Source organism: Prionailurus bengalensis, chromosome D4, assembly GCF_016509475.1.
Source record: "Prionailurus bengalensis isolate Pbe53 chromosome D4, Fcat_Pben_1.1_paternal_pri, whole genome shotgun sequence".
NCBI lineage: Eukaryota > Metazoa > Chordata > Mammalia > Carnivora > Felidae > Prionailurus > Prionailurus bengalensis.
The window spans coordinates 83557595-83574756 of record NC_057359.1 but is presented as its reverse complement, the minus strand read 5'-3'; the positions used below and the strand labels follow the sequence as shown (position 1 = coordinate 83574756).

Here is a 17162-nt window from a genome sequence, read left to right as displayed (position 1 = left end):
GCCCTGTCCTTTAGCCCGTGGCCATGTGCCGAGCAGGCAGGCTCTGTGTGTCGGTGGTGCAGCCCGGGCTCGGACTGGGGGACAGGGTTCTAGACGATTTGCTGAATAGAAGTGGAAGGTTTCCAGCCCTCGTGGCTGGAGCATGCGGACGAGCTGCTCATTTGTGGTCTCCCGTGGCCGTCCGGCCGTCCTCTGGCTCCCGGCCTCTTCTGTGGCCTGCGTGGCTCAAGACGTGGCTCCTGACCGCTGCTTCCAGCCGTGTCCGTGCGAATGCAGCACGGCAGGATTTATAAACTCGACCGCTTCCATTTCGCCCCACATCTAGCCCAGAGTGTGGCAAGCACCTTCTGGAATGCTTACTTTAACGCTCACTACTCATACCCAGATTCCAAATCGGGATTAATTACAAGGAAAGAGTAGAACATTGAGAACCAGCACTGCGCTCGGCATTGTGGGAACTCCCGTGTGCTCATGGAGGGTAGGGCAGCTCAGCAGCAAGAAGTTCTCGCTCAGGGGTTGGAGAAATGTCGTTGCCTGGCGTGTGACTTTGGGCGTGTCATTGTCCCAGTCTTCGAAATGATGGAGCTAGATTAGGTGATCTCTAACGACCTGTGGGGTACCTGGCGCCGTACTGGGGGAGCAGGCTTTGCCAAGCTCCCTGATGGACTGCCTCCCCCATTATTTGCAAGATGCTTCGTGAGCTGAACAAGTCCATGGCGAAGAGTTCGGGGAGGGGGCGTGGTTACACTCCATCCAGACTGAACGGTGTCCTGGGTGAGGATTCCGGAAGCCATGTTTGAGCCACGGAAAAGTATTTGTGTTGGACAAGGAACCTGTGCTCAGCAGTAGCACATCTTACGCTGGCTTTCCTCTGGAAAGGAGACTGAACGAGAACAGAAACAAAATGATCCCGTCGGCTGGTTGTGAAGATTCAGTGAGGTGGTGTGAAAGGTGCTGGGCCCGTGGCAGGTGTGGGCAGCCTGTTCTCTAGACAGAGCTTGCTCGCTCCTCGGTGCCTGGGCCCTGAGGCAGGTGCCATGTGGCGTCAGGCCCTGTGATGACAGTGTGTACTCTGGGATCTTCCTGTCACCTTTTCTGCCAGTGGCTGATCGCTGGGGCACTCCCTGGGGTAGGGGAACCTCTCCCAGAGTGGGCAGTCCGGGGGGAGAGCGTGGGGGCAGAGCCTCAGGCCTGGGCAGGTGCAGACCCGGCCCTGCACCTTCCTCTCGGCTCTGCCCCCAGTCCTCCGCAGCCCTGCTCCGGGAAGGAAGCCCTCTCTGCATGCCGACACGGGGCACCATGACCAGGGTGGCGGGCGGCTCCCGCGGCCAGGCCTCCCACAGATGTTGTGCTTCGGAGGAGTTGGGCACAGCAGCCACGTGGGGCTCTGGCTCCAAGAGGACAGGCTGCCAAGGGCCGGTCTGGGGGAGGGAGCCATGTCTTCACACCGGCACGGGCGGGTGGGGCACATCTTTAAAAGGTGCTGCTGGTCCCTCCTTGGGACCCGAAGGTTTGGCAGAAACGCGGCCAGCCATTCTTTGCTGCTCAGGCTCCTCTGACGTCACCCACTTTTTTCTGCTTCCTTCTCCCTGTTTGAGCACAAGTGCCCATTCGAGGGGGTGATTTTCGAGGAGCATGTGGTCATGGCACAGCTAGCAGCCTTCTGTTAGTCCGTGCCAGATTGACAGAAATAATGTCCCAGCTGGGGACAGACCAGAGGAACAGTTGGATTTGTACTGTTTGACGATATTGTAATTCCTGGCCCCAGTGTGAGAATTAGCAGCTCAAATGTGGATCTCACAGACCACTTGTGCTCAGAGAAACCGCTGTCGACTCAGAGAGAGGTGTGGGGAGTGTCGTCGCGGTGATCCGCCACGCCGCCACAGGCAGCAGGCCACCCTCCTCGAGGCTCAAGGGTGTCGTCAACAGTGACAAGCCCAGAGTGCGGCTGTGGGCCATTTTTATACTTAAAATGTTCTTGAAGTGTTCAAGATAACATTTAAGTCATCCTTTTTTCTATACAAGAGAAGGGTGATGGCGGCTTAACAGATCTGCTTCCCGCTGATACTGAAAGGTGCTCTTGGGAGGTTGATGCTCGAAGGCAAATGACCAAGTGTTTCCCAGCATCTTCTGGGGATGGTAAGGTGCTGGGGAAGGAAATCTTAGTGCCCATTAAGTGCCACGTGCTCTACAGGAGTGCTTTTAATGCACATCTCTCCCAGGCGTCCCTATTTTGTGGCACTTGAGCACCGAGGAGAGCGAGCCTTGGGACGGCTGAATGAATCCCCCCCAGGCTACAGAGCAGGGAGTCAGGAGAGCCAGGCTCTGCGTCCGGGCTGTTCGCCACCTTACCTGAGCGCATGTCCCTCACTCCGGCCCCGTGTGGGGCCCCTTGAGGAGATCCTAACTCGGCCTTTGTTTCTGTCCCGTTAGGTTTGGCCGGTACAGGTGTGAGAAAGGGACCACCGCAGTCCTCACGGAAAGGGTCACTAGCCTGGAAGTCGAGGTGCTGGAAGAAACCGTGCAGACGATGGACACTTCCTGAATGGTGTCCGTGGATTGGGGTGGCGGGGTTACTGCTCTACCAGACAGGGGGCAGTGGAGGCTCCCCCGTGAGACATTCATTTGGCAGTGTGTGCTGATGAAACCCAATAAAAAATGAAAACCAAACTGAGTGGCTGAGGTCTGGGGGTCGTGTGGTTTTTTTGGCCACCAAGGCCCAGTGACCCGGCCCGAGTGCCAGTCTGTGTTCAAGCAGGCGTGAGAGCAACGTAACCCTCCTGAAAGCGGGTGAGGCCTCATCCGTTGCAGAAGTCAGATGGACCTTTCTCCCCACCCCTTGTGCTACTTCTCTTTCTTCAGGGCGGTCCCAGGTTTTCTTGTTTTGTTTTTTTAGGGTGAGGGCAGCACAGCCTTTTACCTCAGCAGCCAAATAGGAAGAAAGTAGAGACGATCAGTTCTAAGTACCCAGAAAATGCAGGTAGGTTAGGTGGACGGTTTGCTTCTCCGTGGCTGTGTACAACTGGGTGCGCTCCACTTGGGCCAGTTTCACGAAGTCAGAGGAACGCTTTGGGGCTGTCGGTAATGAGTAGGATACCATCATTTCACAGGCACTCAGGCCTGCCGAATGGTTGAAATCTCACGCCTCCAGAGCGTTCTGGAGTAGGCGGTGTTGCTCTCATAGTGTTGGACGTAGATGGCATGCAGAAAGCAAGTTCATCTGGGTCTGAGGCGGATTCTGCCAAGGGTGACACAGTAGAGACTCAGAGCCTTAAAGAGTAGGTGTTAAAAAAACCTGTGTGGAATCAGAAAAACCTTCAGTGGTAGAGGCGAGGCGGAAGATAGGGCTTCGACTCTCCCCTAGAGATGGCGTGCTGGGATACACAAGAAAGAGTCCCGGCACCAAGGTCTTCCAGAAGGAACCCACTCTCGGTCCAGCCCCCCTGGTTAAAACTGCAGGGAGAGGGGTAGGGAGGACAATGCAATTACTTAGGGCAGCATTGTGGCTGACCATTGTCAGAATTATCTGGGGAGCTGAAGAAAATTCCAAGATTACTCAGAATGCCTGGGGTCGGAGAAATGTTTTTTAAAGGCGCCTCAAGAAATGTTGCTGACACACGAAGCTGTTGTAAAATTATGAATCCATGAATTGTACACATTCACAGAAGTGACCCCTCTTACCCCGTTTTATTTCAAACATGGAGAACAAGTACAAAGCAAAGGTTGCATCTGAAGAAAATGTCTCAAACCCGACAGTGTTACAGTAGAACAGAGTTCACACATGGAAACAGAGCAGTGGCCCAGCCCAAGTCCTTCATCCCCAGGGAGGCCTGGGCCCCTGGTCAGCAAGTTGGCTGCAAGCGGACCACCTGACCAGAACGCTAACAGAGCGGGCGGGCATGTCTCTATCTAGCTGGAGGGCTGAACTGTCACCAAGTCAGCGGGTGACAACTTAGACCATTTGAGGATTAACTTGAGTATAAGCAAACGATTTCCTTCAGAGCTTGAGTTTTCCTTACGTTCACATTTATAAATTAGTCTTCACAGTTAATCCTATTTGGGAACAAATAAATGAACATAGTTCTGGTTTCCTACGCATAATACAGCTGTATGTTAACTCTTGACTTACATGGTCCATGGGTCAGTTTTGTGAAGGGGGAGGGGGGGAGTGGCAACCATTTTGGGATCGTCTGCAAGGCAATGATGCTAGGTAACTTGCAGATTTTATTTCAAATTCTGTCAGCAACGCTGAAGGTAGATAGTCCCAGTTTACAGATGAAGAAATTAAGGCTCAGGCTAAGGAAGATGCCCAGGGTCGCGGCAGGAAGTTGCAGAACCAGAACTTGCACAGAGAACAGCCCAAGGGCATGTTTTATATTTGTATTTTTTTTTTTTTTTGTACCCCATGCTTCCTTCCCACAGAGGACAACGCTTAACACTGATAAGTGACCTGCCAGCACTGAAGCAGGTGACGGAAGTGCCTGCTACATGGCAGGTGTTCAGGAGAAGGCGGCTGAGCCGGACTGCATGGAAGGCACACGTGGCTTCCCAATATTATTTGCCTTCTGAAGCTCTGTGCCAGATGCTGAGCTCTCCTCATCGTCATTCGAGTTATAAACATAGAGAAAATATTAGGAAAATCACTCTGCTTAAAAAAAAATTATTTCCACCTTATCCTTTTACAACAGAGCAAGCACACAGCTCGATTTTTTAAAAAAGATTCTAAGAGCTAAACCGAACTTGCTACTAACCATTTTGAAAGGCTCACTACAAGTCACACGGTCTCCTGCAACCCCCCTGTTCTTACAAACCTTGACAGGTCACTGAAGGAATTATCCTCAAGATTCACATTACAGTCCAGACACATGGGGCGCGTCAGTGGCTCGCCCAACCACTCACCCTTGGTAACAACCCAGCTGAGATTGTCCACAAAAGTTTAAAGAAAGGACTTTCGAATTTGACCACCAGTTAACGTGTGACCAGTGCCCCTCCCCCCAGCTGCTCTGCATTCGGCATCTGCTGTAAAGCCCGGCCCCCTTGGGGAACCCGCTGAACCCTCTTGTCTTAGTTGATCTAGGCTACCAGGCGGCCACTTTGGAGAGAAGACTCAAGTAAGGCAAAGTGGTGCGGCTCTGATAAGGCACGCCGCGTCCACATTCAGGTGCTTGAAGTCCACACGTGCATCTGTTTGGCAACCTGGTGCACATATCCGATGTCCGGTCTCTGGTTGGGGTCGGGGTAGATGCACATACTGACCAGTTCTCGCAACTGTAAGAGAGAGAACGCTGCGTGTTATTTGTAAGGAAGCAGCAGCCTCTTGAGGCTCTGCCGGCACTTGACCTGTCTCGACTCCTTCAACCCTCGCGGCTCTGGGGGGTGAGGGCTGGCACTTCCAGTAAGTGACAGGTGTGCAGGCACGGCCACCGCGGAGAGCCAGCCGAGAGCAGTCCTGCACCTGTCCGGCCCCGAAGGCCATGCTCCGAGACCTCGCAAGCGGGTACGTCCAATCGTGAACTTCCAGCTGCCCACGCTGCTGTGTGCGTGTGTGTGTGCGCGCGCGTTGTCGGTCATGCGGATACCCAAACCAGAGGACAAAACTCAAGGCGAGGGCTTATTGATGATAATAAATGCATTAACATGCAGCAGGGCTGCAGTCTGCCCACCCCCTGGCCTCTTTATTGTGCTCATGAAAGACAGAGCTTTTAATTATACAGACACCGAAGGCTGCTCCTGCCTCGGGGTGGGGGAGGGGCGCCTTGAGCCTCTGATCGCCTCGTTCTTCTGATAGCCAGAGTGCCAATTATTTTAATGGTAATTAAAATAATGACCTTAAAAAGCCTACGTCTCAACTTGCATCACTGGGCTCGCTGCAGTTTTAAATACCTGGTGCTGGAGGGGCTGGCCGGCCCTGGGGTCGGGGGCAACGGCGGAGAGACTCTTGGTTCCCAATAAGGGGGCTCGTGCGGACTCGGTGGCCACGCTCAGGGAGTCTGGGGAGGGCGGAGGGGTCACACGGAGGCCCCGGGGCTACTGTACGTGCTCCACGTTTCACACCTGAGGTGTTTCGGGGTGCAGACGAGGTTTTTCCGGGTCGGGCATTGGGAGCATCTCCTCCAATCCGCGTGCCGCCTTTTTGGGGTTCCGCTGCTTTCTCGGCACCGGGGAGCCCCCCGACAGGCGCTGAGGCCGAGTCTGCGGTCAGCCCAACACGCCTGGAGTCTGAGGCTGCCCACGACAAGCACGTACTTTTCAGAGCCCGACGGCAGTCGGGAAGGTGGCGGCTGGCCCCTGACAGCTTAATGTACCCAAGAAAAACACATCAGGGTAAAGTCATTGTGACTCCCAGTTACTCCTCTGTGAGTGGACTGTGCGGTTGGCAAGAAGAGCAAGTTTGGTAAACTTCAGACATCAAGAGAAACAGACAATAAAGTGTCTTTATACCCATTTCTAAGAGGTGATGTAAACTTCAAAAGTGAGGTGTACTGAGTGACTCCAGTGCTAAGAAGCATCTCTCCTTAACACACTGCCTAGAAATGCTGGGTGTACGAGGTGAAAGCCAGATGCCCTGGGGAGTACGAGGTCACGGAGTTGGAATGATGGACTTGGGAGGGAAGGGGGCTGAGGGCTTTACTCAGCAGATTCATTCATTTCAGCTTCTGTCTGGAAGGCAGAGAGAAGTTGTGATCTGCTCCAAATTGCAAGTCTAAGCTTCTAAATGGTACAGAGTTCCAAATTTGTTCATTTACTTATTTTTTAAAGTTTTGAAAATGCTATTTGTTTATTTATTTATTTATTTGAGGGGGGGGGGGACAGAATCTGAAGCAGGCTCCAGGCTCTGAGCACAGAGCCCGACACGGGGCTGGAACTTGTGAACCGTGAAATCATGACATGAAGTCGGATGCTTAACTGACTGAGCCATCCAGGCACCCCTCCCAATTTAAAACGGTAAGAAAAGAGGGGCCCCTGGGTGGCCCAGCTGGTTAAGCATCCAGCTCTTGATACTGGGTCAGGTCATGATCTCACAGTCATGGGATCGAGCCCCTTGTCGGGCTCCATGCTGAGCATGGAGCCTGCATGGGATTCTCTCTCTGCCCCTCCCTCTCCCTCACACACACACACACACGCACACACACACTCTCTCTCTCTCAAAAATAAACTTAAAAAAAAAAAGGTAAGAAAAGAAAAACCAAATGCAACTATTGGTTAAGAAATCTAGTTTTTCCTTTCCTGCCAACTTCCACTCCAGAGCACTTTGACTTCTTCCAACGATATGTAGAAGAATTCTGTAAACCACTGAGGCAAAGGCCATGAGACTGTGTACTGAACAACCCAAGGAATGTGTACTCCTGGTCCTCTCTCTCTCCTCTGGGAGCGTGCAAAGCCAGTGAGCACGGCCTTAAGTACGAAGGCTGCCAAGAGAAGGGTGGCTGACGACCCTTTTGGCCGGCCTGCCTGGACATGGGGTTCAAGCACGTTGGGAGACCTGGTCTCTGCAGCTCAAGCCCCTGGGAGACCAGGGCTGCCCCTTTCAGAACCTTCGGGATGGGGATCGCAGCGAACTGCACAGGTGGCGCCTCATCCCAGCTGGACACCTGGGTACTGGAGACATGCGCCATCAAGATACGCTGGCACAGTGGTTGGGGGCGGAGTCTCTGGGTTCAAATCCTGCCTCCACCGCTCGCAAGTTATGTGACCTTGGGAAAGTTACTTTAACCTATCCGTGTCTCTGTTTCCTCAGTAAAATGGGAGTTGGGGAGCGGGGAGGACTCAACGGTAAGTCATAAACGTGGGCTGTTACCGTGACAGTAGCTTCCGGTCAGTGTTAGCCTGGTGCTAAACTGAGCGCATCACGTGCATTACCCTCATCCCTACGCCGACCCTGTGAGGTAGAGTCTAGGATCATCGCCACGTTACAGATGAGGAAACGGAGACTCAGAAGGGACTCACCCGAGAGCGGTGAAGGGAGCGTGCAAGTGAACACATCTGTCTACGCCCTCAGCCAGGCTGTGTCGTAAACCTGCCCTTTCATCTTCACATTTGATTCACAAAGGTGAAATCTTAGCCCTATTTTCAAGAAGACGGACCTGAGGAAGGGGACACTCAGCCAGTAGCTGGCACGACCCAATGCCAGACCTGCCCGTCTGTACCCAGAGCAGAACGCTGATGGTAAGAACCCAAGGTGTGACTCAGGTCTGTGACAGTAGGGAGACCAGTCCGCTTGCCGTGGCTTCCGGTCGTGGGAGCGGAGTAGCAGCCGGCCGGCCGGGCTACGGGGCCAGCCAAGGCCCCGCCGCCTCCCGCCTCCGCATCTGGTTCCTGTTGTCCGACACCACGTGGAGCCCGTCTCCGCGACCCGCAGCAGCGAGCGTCCCACTCAAGCACCGGGTTGGGAGCCAAATGGGCAGAAGTGTGCCCACGGGGCCTCCCCGGCCAGCTCCTGCTGGATTCGGTGCCGGTGGGCAGGCCACAGACTGCTGCTGGGGGCCCACACTGGTGTCTGTGAAACCTCTCCCGTAAAACTAATCTACTTTGCCCCCTCACTGAGTCGCTTTCCCAGAAATGTCCACCCGGCGAGGTGAACCCCCGCTCAACCCCACAAGATGCCTCTGCTCGTGAGCCACTGCTGGCCATCGGAGTCCCCAGGTCTGGTGACAGCAAACCCACCTTCTCAGAGTAATGTTCTCCAGGGAGAGGTGGGTAGTCACATTGCTCGATCTTCTGACAGAGGGAGAAGAGGTTCATTTTATCTCCATAGAAGGGGCTCTGGAGAGCTGCCATCTGCAAGGGGAGAGGGTGAGAGGCATGAGTTTGCAGCCCTGAGGTCCGGGGACAAAAGGGACCGCTCCGGATGGCCGTACGGTCCTTCTCTGGTCCTTGCTGCGACTGTCGGGCAGGCTGTCTTCACAACCCCGACGAACCTGGGATTCAATAGAAAGCAGCAGTTTTAACGTGATCCTTGTCATATAAGCAAAGCAAGCGGCACAAGGTTTCAGTGACAAAACCCGAAGGGCAACGAGGCGGGTGGAGCCGCGGGCAGGCACACCCCGCCTCACACCTCAGCTCCCAAGGCCTGAGTTTTGGCCGTGCGTGCCGCGCCGGCAGACGGAAAGAGGCTCTGCTCACCGGGATCGGGGCCCAGCAGGCCCGCTCTGGTACCCTGTCTTCTACTTCTAAGAAGCAATTCCAAAGACACCCGTGGGAGGATGTCCGAGGAGTACATTCAGGGAATTACTTACCCGAGGACTAGCGTGTTGGGGGGTGGTGGGGAGGTAAGGCTTTGGTTTGCATGCTGGCTATTTCGCTAGCTGCGAGTTCAGGGTTCTCTGTGGAAGCTGGACGCCCAGACATCATCAGGGAGGAGGGGCGGGAGGAAGAAGGCTGGCCGTTGGCCGCCGACGGCAGGGGCCTGGGACCCTCCGCTCGGCAGAAGCTCCAGGGTGGAAGCAAGTGCCCGGCTCTGCGCTCTGCCTGCTGTGTCTTCTGTCTTCTGCCCTCTGGTCTCTTCGTCCATAAAACGGAAAGACGCTCCACGCACAGGGCTTTGGTGAGGTGTGGCTGGCACCAGAGGTGCCAGGAGCTGGGGCTTCCTGGACTCCCCACCCCGACCGTTCAGGGCTCTACTGGCGGGGTGTCTTCAGAGGGGGTACGTGGGAGCTACGGGCGGCTCCGTCAGGCAGCCGCGTGGCGGCCCAGTTCAGGGCCCGCCGGCCCCATCTGCTGATTCATCCACGATGGGATTCAAGTGCTTCTTGTCACTCCCACTCACTGTCGCCTGCCTCCGAGAGATGGCCCAACGCCTCCCGCTGATGAAGTGCCCTTGGGTAATTGTGCCTGCCCGTCCGTTTGGCCTCGGTTCCCTTCGAGGAGCCGGGCTGCCAAGGCCACTCTGTGCAGACTCCTTGGCCGGGGCACTGGGCTACCCGAGGACTCCTCACTTGTCCTCGGGCCCCGGAGGACAGGCCAGCAAGCGTGATCTCAGGGCAGGAAGGAGCCCATGGGTGCTGGGTTTATGGGTGCCCGCTAGCTTTAGTGTCCCAGTCTGCCCCCCATCCTCTGTTCACCCCCGTGAACAGGTCTGGCGGCCTCCAGGGCAGGGAGGCCTCCTTCAGGAGGGCCCAGGGGGCTTCAGACCTAGGCAGCATCCTTGGGTCTACACACGGCCTTTGGGGAAGCAGCCGAGCGTGACCTGGAGACTGGTTTCCTCTGACCCCGGTCCAGGCGTCTGCCCGGGGCGGCACCTGTGCGCCCAGGTGCCTGGGCCACGCTCGAGCTTTCAGGTGGACGTTTAGGGCCGGCCTCACCCCTCCTCCCATGACCAGGGACTCCGACCCCCCCTGAGGAGGGCTGCGGGGAGTGGCCCTGGTCCTCGGCAGGGAAGGCTGTGTACGTGGAGGCCCTGCCCGCCGCAGGCTCCGCCAGCCTGACAGGGAGCTGGCTTTACCACTGAGTGTGCAAAATGGCATCGCTCGGGCGATGCGTTTCCAATAGTTAAAATGAGAGCCTCGGGTGCAAAGGGTTAATTGGGCAGCTTCAAAAGGACATCTGTTGCCACAGCGGAGAGCAGCTGAGGCTCCGGGGCGGTCACTCGGGGTGATCTGCGTGCCCCGCGAGTCGTGGCTAGATGATTAAGACAGATTTTCCTGGAAAGTGTTTCTGCTCAGAGTAGAAAGGACATTTAAAATGTTGGTCCACTAACACAGGCCCTGGCTTTCCATGTGTTGGAGCTGGGAGGCTGGTGAAGCCCTTCGACGAGCCAACCTGGTCTGCACGAACCTTGCTGTTTAGGAGTCCAAAAGGGCCCCAGAAATTGGTGGCCTTCAGCGCACCCCTGCCTCCTTTCCGGCATCCTCCCACACAGGCCTGACCGGGGTCGGCAGCGGCTCCACCAGGGAAGCCCTCCCCACCGGCCTCCCCGCTGACAGCGGCTTCTCCATCCACACAGGCAGATTCTAGTGGCAGCGACGTCCCCCCACCGCTGCCCCTCCAGCTGCGGGCCCTGGGCCTTCCACCCGGATCAGGGCACTGGGCTGTGAAGGAACCTCGGGCTGCCCGAGAGGCTGGGATTAGAACGATTACCCCGAACGACGAGATCCTCGCACCGGCGACCACCCACGTCTGCACGGGCGACGCGGAGGAGGAATCGCCATTTGGGGCCGATCCTGGCTGTCTGTCAGGGCTGCCGGAGCCGTGGCTCTCAGCGCTGCTCCTCAAATGCAGAACTGTCCCTCTGCAGTGTTATCGGGATGACACACGACCGGGGACCTGGGAGAGTGCCGGCACTCGCCCCCGCGGGGGGTGCTCGGAGAGACTGGTGTGCGATCTGAGATGTCACAGGAAGAAGGGCAACTGCCTTTGACTCCTGCTCTGTCGGGGCCTCCGACGCCCATCTTGTCACCTAGTGTCTCCTAGAGGCCAATCACCAAGCGGTCTGCGGCCCTGTTCCGCCACGAGGTAAAGGGCAGCAGGACCACGCTCTGGGTCAAGCCATGATTCCAAACGCGCCTCTGCGCCAGGGGCGGCTGATTCTTAGTCTGTCTCCCCGACTGCTTTCTTGCTGGGTCTCAGTCCCTTGAGGCTGCTGCGAGAAGGTCCCCTGCCGAAGATCCTGAGGCTGGCACCGGATGAGCCAATTCCTTTAGCTCGTGCTTCAGAGCTGAGCTCTCGTGTAAATAAATAAATTCCGCAGAGCCCAGGCAGTCCGCCGGACTGTAGTGAAAACAAAGCCCCGGGCCTTCTAACAAGGCCAAGCCCCAGCATCTCTGGGACAGAGGGGAGGCTGCTGAAGTCACTTGGGGCACCTGGCTCCTCACTACCTGGTCTTTCGTCTCCCAGGGGCTCTGGGCAGAGGCCCGGGTCCCTTTCTCCACCAGGGGTGCCTACTCCAGAAGGCCTGCCCGTCCTGTGTGGCCAGGGCCTGGCTCCTGTCCACAGGGGAGTGGGCTCTGACAGGCAGCCTGGGGACAAGCGCCCATCCTGGCCACTTTCCTGCTGTGTGACCCTGGGAAGTCTCTCCACTTCTCCGAGCCTCAGTTTCCTCCCACAGAGCCAGGCAGGGACTGGCCTAACGTGATTTCCCTGATTCACCCCAACGTCCCGGGCGGCGCTGGCCTGGCGGGGCTCCCCGCTGCTGAGCCAATTGGCCGGTTTCTCCTGGTGCTGACCTTTTCAAGACAGATCCCGGTTTGCGCCCACTCCTGGGGGACACAAGCCGGTGCTTTGTGGCAGCTCCTCACTAGCCACGGGTCCAACATCAGCATCTTAAAGTGACCTCAGGAGTTCCTCCCTGGATACGGGGATGCCGTGAAAGGGGCATGGTGGGCTGAATAAAGGCTCCCAGAAACGTCTGTCTCTTAATCCTTGAAGCCTGTGAACGTGTTACCTTAAATTCCAAAAGGGAGTCAGCAGATGTGATCGAATTAAGTACCCCAGATGGCAGGTTCTTCTGGGTGGTCCAAGTGGGTCCTATATGTAACCACAAGTGTCCTTACATGAGGGAGGCTGAGGGGGATTTGACTGCAGAGGAGGAGACGTGTCGCCAGAGTGCTATGGGAGGGGGTCACGAGCCAAGGAATGCAGGTCACCTATTTTCCATGGAAAAGGCAAGGAAACGGGCTCTCCCTAGAACCTGGAGAAGGAACCAGCCTCACCAACACGTGCTGTCCACTGAAATCGATTCTGGATTTCCGGCCCCCAGAACGGTAAGCGGATAATGTTGTTTTCGACTTCGTGATAACCTGTTACAGCAGCCAGAGGAAACTCACACGGGGGGCTTTTGAGACTTCCAGTCCATGCTGGGGCTCCGGGAAGGGCAGGCCTGGCCGCATCGGGCAGGTTTTCTCTCGCTCTGTGCTGTTGCCCCAGACCTCACGCGCCCCCCGCCCCCACTGGGCTCAGGTGTGTCCCTCCGGAGCCATGCCGAATCCTCAGATGTGGTCTGGAGGGGCTGCGTGGGCGCGGAGCCTCTGTGACAGCTCCTCTCGCCGGCGCTCCTGGAACCCACCACAGGCTGCTTAGCGGGAGCTCCAGCCGTGTCTGCGGGATGCTTCCTCCCAATTACCAAGCCCTGGGCACAGATGCATCTCCCTCCCTGTCTGCTGGGAAAACATCCGCTCCCCGCGGGGCCGGGGGTGTGGGGAGAGGGGTGGTGTCCTGCAGCAGAGCCCCTGCCGCCTGACATCCTCTGAGAGGCTGGCCACGGCTGGCCACATCAGCCACACTAGCCCTCTTCTGTGGGAGGCCCAGGTCCTTAGATCAGTGCCCGCTGTCCCCAAGGATGTCAATGCCCGAAGGACTTGACTGATTTCATTGACCTCCCACTGCCAACACGTCCCTCCCCGGCTGCCAGCTGTGCGGCCCCCCATCCTGCCGACATGTAAATCAGCTCGGCCGAACGAGAGACTGGTGCTGGTGAGCCACAAACGCGGACGCTGCCTTGTTTAGACGCGTGTTTAGGTGCCACCGAGACCCAGAGGACCGCCTACCGGGAACCCACGGGCCGAGTGTGGCGGGCCTGGGTGGGCATCGGCCTCCAGAAGCCGAGACAAAGGCTCGGGCAGGGAGCAGGGCGGCTCTGTGCCCGGGGCTTGGCACAAGCACAGGGAGCCAGCTGCCACCCTCTGGCCCCGGGGAGATGAGCCTGCTGCCTGCCGCACCCACCCTGGGCTCACACCCTGGTCGGCGGCCTGCGTGTCTGTCTGTTTATGTTTGCAGACCCTCGGGGTTCACAGAGGTAGGAAGCGGCTTACGGAAATCCCAAGCCTGGAATGGAAAAATAAGAGGACCAAACCATCTGGACCAGGGACGATATCCATGAGGGCAGGGGGACAAAGCTGAGTCCTCCATGGAAAAGGGGGCCAAGCTGCACTCTGGTTTCCTGCTGGCCAAAGCAAAAAGGGAAATGTGGCCAGTTGTGGAGTAGATGCCAACTGATCGGCCTGCACTGGGTCAGCAGCTCCAGGCAGCGGGTGGTGGTGGGGGGGGGGGCAGGGGTGGGGGATAATGAACTTCAGTGACCTGCCTGCCATTGCCAGAGGGCTTTCTCTGAGCCACGCTCTGTTGGTGCCTCACAGCAAGGGACGGTGTGACCCCATTTTGTACTGGGGCGACGGAAGCTCCTGGAAGGAGACGCTGACTTGCCCCAGGGCCTTCATGGGGTGAGGGGGCAGCTGAGCTCTGAACGCAGGTCCTTCTGCCCAAAGTGGCCCCACACCAGGATCCTGCGCGCTCTCACCCAAATTACCGCAGCAGCCATGTGAGTTAGCTGCATGCACACGTGTGCACAGTCGGATTCAAACTCGCACGCCCTGCCCCCTGCTACGCGGAGGGCATCTGCCTGGTCCTGGGAGACCGGGAGCGGCAGCCCGGCCCCCTGAAGACTGACCCCGGGGTGGACGACGCCCGGTTAGTGGGGGGCTGGAACCCCCTCCTCAGAGGGGCAGGGGGGGCAGGGCTGTGGGTACAGGAGCACGGAGCCCGGGGAGGGTGGGCTTGGCTTTGTCACTGGCCTTAGCCCTGGTGGCCCTGGTGTTCACCTGAAGAAGAGACTGTACTTGGAGAGATGGCTGGAGAGACCCCGAAGTCATGATTCATCTTGGGAGGCAGATCCCGGTGCCAGAGATTCTGAGACTCCGGAGCTTTGCCCACCTGGCTTTCATTCGTTGTAGGCAAAACGCAACCGAACAAGCCCTCTGGGGCCATTACGAATGTGCAGGCACGTGGGGCACCCAGTAAAAGCGGGTTTCTTTCCTTTCCTGTCATCCTTGCTGAGGAGAGTTCCGACTTTCATCTCTTTTCTCTTGTTGCTAAAGACGCCAATTCCCCTCCACATTCCCTCCCGCACCCACTGTCCTTCCCAAGGTCACCGCCCACCCCCCTGCTCAACCACTCTGACTCCCAAACCCCACGGCAGCCGGGCTGTGGAGGGAGACAGGGACGGGGAAGGATACAGAACGCAGCCCTCTTCCGCCTGAGGGGGCCAGGAACTGCCCTGTGCTCCCTGATCCACTGCGGCCACCAGGTGGGCACCACCACACCCCGGCTGCTCCCGTTTGGTGGCCATTAAAAGAATTCCTCCCACAACAGATGCCCTGTGGGGTCCCGGAAAGCAGGTCTGCTCCCCATCTCTGACAGTCAGGGTCCGACTCCCCCTCAGACCTTCAAGATGACACCGTGGGTGGCCCACACTGCTGACCCCCGGGAGAAGGGGGTCCCAGGCACAAATGCCACCTGGCTTCCTCTTTAACCACTAGGTTGCTTATTTAAAATGAAATGTCTGCTGCTCTTAAAAGCATTTGAGTTGCTGTGAAGTTTCAACCTTGCAAAGGGATCAGTTTTGACCTCAGAGTCTCAATCAGTAACGTGGGGAGGGGGGACCCTACTGCCAAAGGCCCTGACCACAGAGGCAACCACGGTCCCCACGTGGATCAGCAGCGGGCAGCTTTTTCCTTAAGTTCACGCCCAAGGACTGTGAGGTCAATTCCCAGAGGCAACAGTCCCAAGGAAGCCAAGAAACCAGTCTCCGTGACACCCACACACTCCCGGTGGCCCCTGGCTGCTACCTTGAGCGTCGCCGCCCTGGCGGTCACGGGCCACGTCAGCGTGATAAGGGGCCTCTTCAGCTTCTCACTTCTGAGCCAGACCCCACATGTGCTCAAGTCAGCTCCGGGGAAAGCAGAAAAATAATCAAGGTTCCAATTTTGAAAGCAAACCGTGCTTTCTGGTCTCCTGGCCCTTGGAGGATTGTCAAAGCCTTTCACATCTGTTGTTGCATTTATCTGGACGGTGACGGTGCAGGATGGGTACTATTCCCATTTTACAGATGGAGAGGCGGGCTCAGCAGGATGCACAGAATCCCAGAGCTGCCCAGCACGACGGGGCCAGGGCCAGGGTGCTGGAGGGTGTGGCTGCCAGCGTGAAGACACGGGAGGGCTCAGGCCCCCTGCCCTCCCACTGGCGGCTGCAACAGCTTCATGGCTAAGAATGGCTTGTGCTCCCAGACCCCCAAGGGTGGCTGGCCAGAATGAGCGGGAGCTTCTATTTGTTCATGGCGTCTCATGTCTGAGCCTGCCAAGACTCAGAAATATTCCCGTCCTGGGGCGCCTGGGTGGCGCAGTCGGTTAAGCATCCGACTTCAGCCAGGTCACGATCTCGCGGTCCGTGAGTTCGAGCCCCGCGTCAGGCTCTGGGCTGATGGCTCAGAGCCTGGAGCCTGTTTCCGATTCTGTGTCTCCCTCTCTCTCTGCCCCTCCCCGTTCATGCTCTGTCTCTCTCTGTCCCAAAAATAAATAAACGTTGAAAAAAAAATTAAAAAAAAAAAAAGAAATATTCCCGTCCTTCCATCCAGATTGACCACCACATCTGGAAGTGGCCATTTGGTGGCTCCATTTCATGGCTCACGGGAGGGAACAGTGGTCTTTGGTGAGACCCATATTGCTGAGCCCGGGAGAGTGTGGACACCCTCTGTGGCGAGGGCTTCGGAAGCACGGGCCAGAGCTGACCCCTTCTGTCCCCAACAGAAGCCTGAGGCATGGGTGAATGTCAAACAGTGGACAGGAGCACCCTGGTTACCAGGGAAACTGGGGCAACCAGACCCCCTGCCTGTGCCACAAGCAGACACTGGACTCCGTTTCTAGTCTGTCTCCCTCTGAGCTGCCCAAGGGTGGCATGGAACCCAGTCTGCCACTGGTCACACATCTAACAATGTCCTCCAGCCCAACGGTGTTACTCAGGCAGACGATGGGCTGAGTGGGGTGAAGGGGACAGGACCCGGATGGTGCCCATGTCACAGGTGGACGCCGTACATCCCTGGGTTCCCACCTTGAGCTGGTCGGGGGAGCCCTGCCCCGGCTGGGTCCCTGACACGCGTGCCTCCCTGAACGCCGCTGAGCCGTGAGGCAGACACTCACCTCATACAGCAAACAGCCCAGAGACCAGATGTCGGACTTGAAGTTGTAGCCATACTCGTGGATCCTCTCCGGGGACATGTAGTACGGCGTCCCCACTGCAACACAGGAAGACGGAAGAGGGGTGGGTGCTTATGCTCTGTGTGGGGAAGGACGTAAGGGGGAGGGGAAGGTGTGGAGGCCGGGGAGAGATCCAGCCTTGGTCTCCCCGGGCGCCTGGGCAGCCCCCTCTCGCTCTCCGCCTGTCCCTCCTCAGCCAGA

The 17162-nt window shown here is 57.3% G+C and overlaps 2 protein-coding genes across 4 annotated transcripts in view; one reads left to right on the top strand and one right to left on the bottom strand.

Annotated features, from left to right (window-relative positions):
• Positions 1 to 2674, top strand: part of PSMB7 (proteasome 20S subunit beta 7) — a 59733-nt gene extending 57059 nt beyond the window's left edge. Inside the window, exon 8 of the mRNA XM_043566897.1 lies at positions 2434 to 2674. Coding sequence (XP_043422832.1) covers positions 2434 to 2545 — 112 coding nt within the window. The 3' untranslated portion in view covers positions 2546 to 2674. The remainder of the gene's footprint in view (positions 1 to 2433) is intronic.
• A 994-nt stretch (positions 2675 to 3668) lies between these two features.
• Positions 3669 to 17162, bottom strand: part of NEK6 (NIMA related kinase 6) — an 86403-nt gene continuing 72909 nt past the window's right edge. For all 3 annotated transcript variants that reach the window (XM_043566893.1, XM_043566895.1, XM_043566894.1), the window contains exons 8-10: positions 16905 to 16999; positions 8665 to 8778; positions 3669 to 5268 (exon numbers count right to left, since the gene is read on the bottom strand). In XM_043566893.1, coding sequence (XP_043422828.1) covers positions 5158 to 5268; positions 8665 to 8778; positions 16905 to 16999 — 320 coding nt within the window. In that variant the 3' untranslated portion in view covers positions 3669 to 5157. The remainder of the gene's footprint in view (positions 5269 to 8664; positions 8779 to 16904; positions 17000 to 17162) is intronic.